The sequence below is a fragment of the Dendrobium catenatum genome, unplaced genomic scaffold (assembly GCF_001605985.2).
Source record: "Dendrobium catenatum unplaced genomic scaffold, ASM160598v2 fragScaff_scaffold_311, whole genome shotgun sequence".
Taxonomy (NCBI): Eukaryota; Viridiplantae; Streptophyta; class Magnoliopsida; order Asparagales; family Orchidaceae; genus Dendrobium; species Dendrobium catenatum.
Window position 1 is genome coordinate 422,383 of NW_021318773.1, and position 7,932 is coordinate 430,314.

The 7,932-nt window shown below is 35.1% G+C and overlaps 1 protein-coding gene across 1 annotated transcript; it reads left to right on the plus strand.

Moving 5' to 3' along the window:
* The first annotated feature begins 510 nt into the window (after positions 1-510).
* On the plus strand, positions 511-1,903 carry LOC110094601. Its single transcript, XM_020819865.1, has 3 exons — positions 511-577; positions 859-1,201; positions 1,333-1,903. The coding sequence occupies exons 1-3, from the start codon at positions 511-513 to the stop codon at positions 1,901-1,903; spliced, it is 981 nt and encodes a 326-aa protein (XP_020675524.1).
* The last annotated feature ends 6,029 nt before the right edge of the window (positions 1,904-7,932 follow it).

The following is a 7,932-nucleotide window of genomic DNA, read 5'->3' on the forward strand; positions in this document are numbered from 1 at the left end:
ACGAATTAAAATCATACAGTACGATCTCCAGAGAAGAATTTCTATGACATTTTGTATTTAAAAACAAACTCTTCCCCTGTGTGTGTGCATGGTTGCTCTTACTCTTATACATTTTGTGGCCAGACTCAATAAAGTAAAAATAAAATAAATCAAAAAATATAATGTTTGACTCATACTCCTAATCTACCCGGTCTTGAGTCTTCCTTTCTTTCTGAGTCACTTGTGATCTTCCTGAAATGTTAGTACTCAAGGACAATAGCAAATAAAATAATATTCAATGAAAATTTGTTCCAAAACATTCATTATTTGGCATCATCAAAATCTCAAACTCGGGGTCATGGGTTGCAACAGGTTAATGTGTTTGAATCTGATAAGGTGAAGGATGTAGAGGAAGGTGAAATTGTTACTTCCAACAATGATTTAGCATTAATTGGCTTTGGCGGAGGTGCAGTGGTGCAACCAGTGGCTTTTTAGAAGAAATCTAAGGATTTTCCAGTTAACACCATTTTAATGGGTGGAAGCCATTCGTATGAGAAAAAGACTAAGCTTGTCAAAGAGCTGAAATCCCTTGGTTCAGGTAATATTATTCCGCATAACAGGAAGATGGAAGGTGGAAAAGCTAAGAAGGTTGGGGGACCTTCCCCTAGTAATAAGCAATGACTTCGTTGTTATTTTGGAATTGTAAAGGAGCCAAGAAGGTGGAGGCTGCTCTTTATCTTAAGGAGGTGATCAAGGATCATAATGTTTTATTTGTTGGGCTTTTGGAAACGTAGATTAACTCTTAGGACAATAGCTGCCTTATGAAATTTTTTGGCTCGAATTGTGATTCTTTTGTAGTTCCATCTGTTGGTTTGTCAGGTGGTCTAATGGTGATATGGAGGAATGACTTAGCAGTATTTTTAGTTATTGAAGCTTCTTCACAGATGATTTTGGGAAAGATGGAAGTCCACGGCAAAGGCAGCTGGATTGTGGCTTCGGTGTATGGCAGTGTAGATGCTAACGAAAGGAATAGTCTTTGGGCTGATATTGGGAGACAATGTTCATCTGATCTCCCTATGGTAGTAGGTGGAGACTTCAACTGTGTACTGTCCCAATCGAAAAAAAGAGGAGGGAAAAAGTTTTGCTTAACTCAAGGATCGAAGGACTTTAATAACTTCATGATCATCAATGATCTTCATGAGGTGAGATCGATGGGACCAAGGTTCACTTGGTGTAACAAAAAATCTGGTAATGCCCGGATATTGGAGAAGTTGGATAGATGCTTGATTAATTCCATAGCTTTAAACAACATTAATCTTTCGATAGTTAAACACTTATCTCGTATTGCATCAGATCATTGTCCTTTACTATTAGACATCTACAAACCGGTGGAAAAGGGCAGCAGGGATATTCGTATGAAGAGACCTGGGCGTCTTACCATGGTGTTGTTTCTTTGGTGAAGAGAATTTGGCTTAAAAACTTCTTGGGTGATCCACCGTTGGCTCTCAATTTGAAACTCAAGAGGACTCTGAAAGGTCTCTTTTACTGGAGTAAGGCAAAGTTCATGAATCTGAATCATTTAAGAGATAAATTGAAAAATGAAATTTTGGAAATTCAGCTGGAGGAGGATGAAGGGTGGATCTCTTTTGATAGATTACAGCTTTTGAGGTTTAAAATTAATGAACTTAATGTTACTTTGGCTAGACTCAACACTTGGTGGAGACAAAGGGCTAAAGCAAGATGGATGGATGAAGGTGATTGTAATTCGTCTTTTTTTAATACCTTTACCAATGCCAGAAGAAGAACAACTGGATTAGTCATTTTAAGACTAAGAATGGCATTATTTCGGAAGAAGAAGCATTTATCTAGAAGACCTTCTCAGATTTTTTCAAGTTCAAATGGCAACACAGAAAATGCTCATTAGATGGGTGGCCGAATCCATCTGCTATCATTAGTAATGTTGACATAATTATGCTTGATGCTGAGTTTACTAGGGAGGGGTTACAGGAGGTAGTGGAAAATTTGGAGAGGAGCATTTCACCAGGATTAGACGGGGTGACTTTTTCATTTTTTAAAGACTTTTGGGACGTGGCTAAAGGTGATGTTTGGCTAGCAGTTGATCATTTCATGAAGTCAGGAGTTATGGATCAGTCTTGGAAAGAGACCTTGATAGTTTTGATCCCGAAAACAAAAGTCCCCAAGAACTTGTTCATTTCCATCCTATTAGTTTGTGTATGACTATATATAAAATCATTGCGAAGATGCATAAGATCATTTCGGTGGACCAAACGACTTTTATAAAAGGCCGTCCTTTATCTGATCATGTGCTTTTGGCTCAGGAGGTGTTTAACAAATTCAGGTGGTCCAAGTCTATAAGTGGGATGTTAGCCATTAAGCTTGACATGGAACAAGCTTATGATAGTATGGGATGGCAGACGTTAAGGCAAGCTCTTATTCGTTTCAATTTGCCTAGTAAATTTTTGGAACTTATTTTGCAATGTGTTTTGAATCCCAAATATTGCATTTTGATCAATGGGAAGAAGACTGAATGGATTGAAGGAAAGTGTGGATTTAGGCAAGGCTACCCTTTATCCCCATTTTTATTCATTTTATGCTCCCAAATTTTTTGAGATGCTTTATTGTTAAAAAGAAATGGTTTGGGTATTTCTATCTCTCATTTAGCACCTAGAGTTTCCCACTTACTCTATGCGAATGACATTTTAATCTTCTCGGAGGCTAAGTTGAAAGAGGTTAAGGAGTTAAAGACGATTATTTCCAATTATTTTGCTTGGACGGGACAAAAGGTCAACACTACTAAGTCCATGAGTCTTTTTTGCAAGAACACCAGGAGTACTCAGGAAAAAGGTTGTTTAACAGCTCACTTTCACGGTTGTGAAGGAACTCAGCTATCTCGATGTAAAGATGACCTTGAGGAGAATGAAGGCTTCGGACTTCCAGGTTTTATTGGAAGCAGCGGCTAGCAAACTGAATACTTGGGTCAAAAAGAATATTTCTATTGAAGGTAAACTGGTTTTAATTAAATCAGTATTCTTGTCTCTTCCTCTATTTTTATCCACTTTGTCATTGGTTCCTTTGAGTATTTTAAAGGAATTTGATAAGATGTGTAGAGGGTTCTTATGGAGTAAAAATGATGGTAAAGCTGGCCTGCATTATGCATCTTCGGATCTACTTTGTATACCGAAGAATGAAGGTGGTAGAGGCTTATTTTCAGCAGTTATGATGGTTGGTCCTTTACGTGCCAAATTTGCTTGGATTTTTTACTCAAAGCCAAATACTCTTTTGAATCTTATTCTTAGAGCTAAGTTTGGAGGAGACTTGTGGTCGGGAACAGTGAAGAAAGGTTGTTCTTCAACTTGGAAGATCATCACTATGGGAGCCAACTTTCTAAAAAATATTGTTAGATGGGAAGTATCCAATGGTAATTCAATCAATTGGATGCAAAGCTCCAGGATTTTGGACAGATGTATTGCGACGTGGCCTACATTTGTCAATATTTAGGAAGAATATGATATCTTTCTTAGCTCTTTTATTTGTAATGTCCATTGGAATTAAGATAAATTGAGGGTTGTTTTTGGTGAATAGCTTTTGAACCTTATTTGTGAACTTCCTATCATAAATGACAGGATTTCCGATACATTTGAACTGAAATGTAAATTTACGGGAAAGTCTATTACAGCCTTGGCGTTTGAGGATGCTATGGTTCATATGGAAGAGACTGCTGAGTGGAGTTGGATGAAGAAACTTAAGTTGAAACAAAAAATTGATTTTTTCTGGTGGAGACTTTGTATTGATGCCATTCCCTCTAACTCCTTTCTTGTAAAAAGGAAAATTAACAATTTTTCTGGTTGTATAAGGGGTTGTGGAGAAGATGAAGATAGCAGCCATTTAGTTGGAAAATGTTCGAAGCTTAGGAAGGTTATTGCTCTGCTTAATAGTTGGGGCTTTCTTATTTCCATTTTTAATAGTTTTGATGAATGCTTGGAAGGTCTTCAGAGATATGTGGGGAACAATTCTTTTTTAGCAAATATTTTTTGTACCAAGGTTAGTCTTGTTTGGAGGAGCAGGTGTAAGCTATTACATGGCAAAGTTGAGGATTCAGATAATTACATTGCTGCTAATGCTATATCGTTGGCTGTGGGAAGTAACTTTTTAAATATCCAAATGGAAAACTGGGATGCTAACCAGCTTTGGCTATTTTCTACTTGGCATCCTCCTCCTCCTCCCGGTTGGATTAAAATTCATATAGATGCAGCTCTTATGAGGAATCATTCGGCTGGGATCGGTGGCATTGCCAGAGATGAGAAGGGACATTTTTTAATTGCTTTTGAAAATCATTCTTTACACTGGGATGTATCATATCTGGAATTACTTGCAGTTTTACAGCTGAAGAATGTGTTTCAAAGTTGGATGTTTGAGGCTCAAGGGGTGATCATTGAAGGGGAAAACCTCAATATCATCAAGATGCTTCAAAATGCGGTAAAAAATTGGAAGGTTAGTAGATTAATTGATGACAATTTGGCCTTCCTGCTTGAGTTTAAGCAAATTGTTTTTTCTCATTCAAATAGGGACGGCAACAAATTAGCGGATATTTTTGCTAATTTTGCTCTAATTAGATCTTTTTTGTGGGAATATCTTCATGATGCTTTTATTCCTCCTTCCTTCTTGTATTGCTTGAAGAAGGAATGTGATGCTTTAGGTTTGACTTGATTTGTTGGTTTTTGGTTGTTTTTTTAATGCATTTTAGCATTTCTTTCAAAAAAAAAAAAAAAAACTCCTTGGCAAAATTGGGTTATAACTTATCTATTTTTGTTAAATTCTATGAACATAATCTCCCAAATGAGATTAAAGGTTTGGCTAGATTAGACCACCTGGGTCTTCCCTACATTCATTTTCATTACTTTTTTGGCTTTTGCTATTGTTTCTTCTCTTTGTTGGTTAAGTATGTCATTTGTCTTGTTGGTGATTGTATGGTTCTATTTTGGATTCTTGGTTTTTTTTTCTCGTCTTTGGGTGCTCTTATCTTATGGGCTTTTGCTGCTGAGAATGGAATTTTTGTCTCTCTTTTGCTGGTTATATTCTAGTATTGTGGTTGGTGAAAGAATATAAAAAATTGGAATTCTAATCTTGTTTGTTTAACCCCTTTTTCCTGCTCTCTTTACCCTGGTTGTAGTCTTATGGGGTTATGGCTTTTGTTTCTTCTTACTTGAGTCATGTGGTGTTTTTTATTTATTTCTACCAGATTAAGGCTGGTTTCTATCCTATTTTGATGTATATTAATGGTTGGGCTTTGAGTTGGGATTGCTTGGATATTACTATCATTGGTGGTAGTGTCTTGGGTGTTGTATCTTATGTTAACCATTTTTTATGTCTATTCAAAAGCTGATTTCCTATGTTACTGTTGGGTGGGGATTCCAGGGATTAGATGTGAGTGGCATTTGGGATTTTATCATAATGGGTCTAGTAATGCACTCCTGAGCTATACTCTTACTAATGAATGTAGTATTCTATTTTTTTGACTTTCTGTTCTTATGTTTTGATCACTTGTTGGTTGGTTACCATGGGTTGTAGCAACCGTGGGTTACCTCTCATCTATTTAGAGCTAGAAATGTTGTTTTGTTGGCTTCTCCTATCAATGATTATTTTCTAGTATGAGGTTCGATCCTGGGCCTGTTTGTCCTCTATTTTTTTGGCTTCCTGTACTAATTTTTTTGATAACTTGTTGGCTGATTATCATGGGTTGTAGCAGCCGTGGTTGTATGATGGAAAATTTTTGGTCTTTGCTTGCTAACATTGTGAACTATTATTGCTATTATTTTGGGGACTTCTGTATATTTCTTCCTGATTCCCATGGGTTTTAACTCTTCTATTTTGAGCTGGAAATATTTTTTTGTTGGCATCTCATATCAGGATTTATTTGCTGTCATGAGCCATGGTTGTATGCTGGGGAATTTTTGGTCCTTGCTTGGTACTATTATGAACCATTACTGTTATTATTTTGTGACTTCTATTTATTACTACTTGATTTCTGTCGGTTACTGCTCTCCTGTTATGATCTAGAATTGCTATTTTGTTGACTTCTCCTATCAAGAATTTCTAGACACTAGGATTAGCTTTTTATGGAATTTATTGTTACGACAGGATACTGATCTTATTTTTATGGCAAATTTGAACCCTCTTACTGAGGGTAATCAATATGGTTTTTTGACTCATTGGAACAATATCCTTTGTAGATTCACTTTTTGTGTCATTTCTAATTATATGAAAATGCAAAATCTTTTATTAGTTTGGAGTTGGATCTATGGCCTTAATTATGCTTATTTCTTTATTATCATATCTTTGGCTTTTAATTTTTGTTTAGTGTTCTTGTAAGCCAATTTTGCAGGTTTTGGGAGACTCGTTCTCATTTTGTGCAAGTCCCGATTCTTGTTGGGAAGGTGCTCTTGATTCAGATTTATATTTTCCTTTCCTTTTTTCTTCTTAGAATGTTATTAGGGTGCTTTTTTCTTGTGATTACAAGGGACATATGCCTCTTAGTTTTCTTTTAAATTTTGTTTTAGCACTTTGTAGCATTAGCGAGCTAAAGGTCCCTCTAAGGACTTTGCACTCCTTTTTTGATTAATTAACACATAAGCCCATCGGTGGGTTTTATCTAAAGTAAAAAATAGAGCCATATTTTTAGATAAGGTGTACAATAAAATAGAAGACATTAATTTTGAGGAGACCTTTAACCCTATAATTAGATTAAAAGCCATTAGAGTTTTGTTAGTTTTTGCATGTTTTAGAGGATTCAAATTATATTTGATGGATGTTAAAAGTGCCTTTCTTAATGGGGTTACCAAAGATGATTTTTATGCAGAGTAACCCGATAAATTTGAAAATCCAACCCTTTCCAACAATGTCTATAAATTGAAAAGGAATTTTATGGACTAAAGCAAGCACCAAGAGCTTAGTATGAGATAGTTTGTGAATTTTTCCTTGATAGATCTATTGTTAAAGGAAGTGTAGATACTACCTTACTTATAAAAAAAGAAGTAGGAGTTCTACTCATTATTTAGATATATGTGGTTGACATATTATTTGGTTCGTCAAAGGAAAGCTTATGCAATGGTTTCTTAGAAACCTTAAGTAGAGAAACTGAGATGAGTATGATGGGAGAGCATACATATTTTCTTAAATTTAGACTAAAGCAAAGAGATGATTGAACCATCCTTAGTGTATATATATTTATATATATATATATATATAAAGTAAATTCTAAAGAAGTATGAAATGGAAGGTGCAAAGGGAATAAAAGCACCCATGAGCTCTACCATTTAATTTGATAAGGATCTAAAAGGAAAACATTTAAATGAAATGAAGTATTAAGGGATAATCTGATCACTTTTGTATCTGAATGCTAGCAAAACTGATATCATGTTTAATGTATATATTTATACAAGATTCCATGTTGATCCCAAGGAATACAATATGATTGTAATTAAAAGAATTCTTGAATACCTTTAAGGAACCTTAAACTTAGTTATTTTATATACTTGATATAGCTCATCATTTGAAATTATAGGATATTCAGACTCAAACTTTGTAGGTAATGAGGTAAAAAAAGTATCTATGGAACCTATGATTTTATAGGATAATAATTAGTTTTTTGATCAAGTAAGAAGCAAAATTAGTAGCCCTATCCATCATTGAGGAAAAATACATAGCTGTAGGAAGCCATGTTACTAAGACTTACGATTGAAGAAATAGGTTAGCCCTATCCTTGGACTATATCTTAGCACCATTTCTATTATGTGTACTATTACCATTTGCATTTCTAAAAATCTAATTGAAAACACCTGCATTAAGCAAATAGACATTAGATATTATATGTATTGTACCATATGATATGAGTAAATTTGGGATTACTTAAGCAGGATTTTAAATTAATTTAAA

Bases quoted from the DNA above. Each gene is read 5' to 3' on its own strand.
- LOC110094601 (XM_020819865.1), top strand. From the start codon at position 511: ATGGGTGGAAGCCATTCGTATGAGAAAAAGACTAAGCTTGTCAAAGAG. The intron at 578-858 runs GTAATATTATTC...TTGGTTTGTCAG, and splicing joins GCTGAAATCCCTTGGTTCAG to GTGGTCTAATGGTGATATGG. The intron at 1,202-1,332 runs GTTCACTTGGTG...GTATTGCATCAG, and splicing joins GTGAGATCGATGGGACCAAG to ATCATTGTCCTTTACTATTA.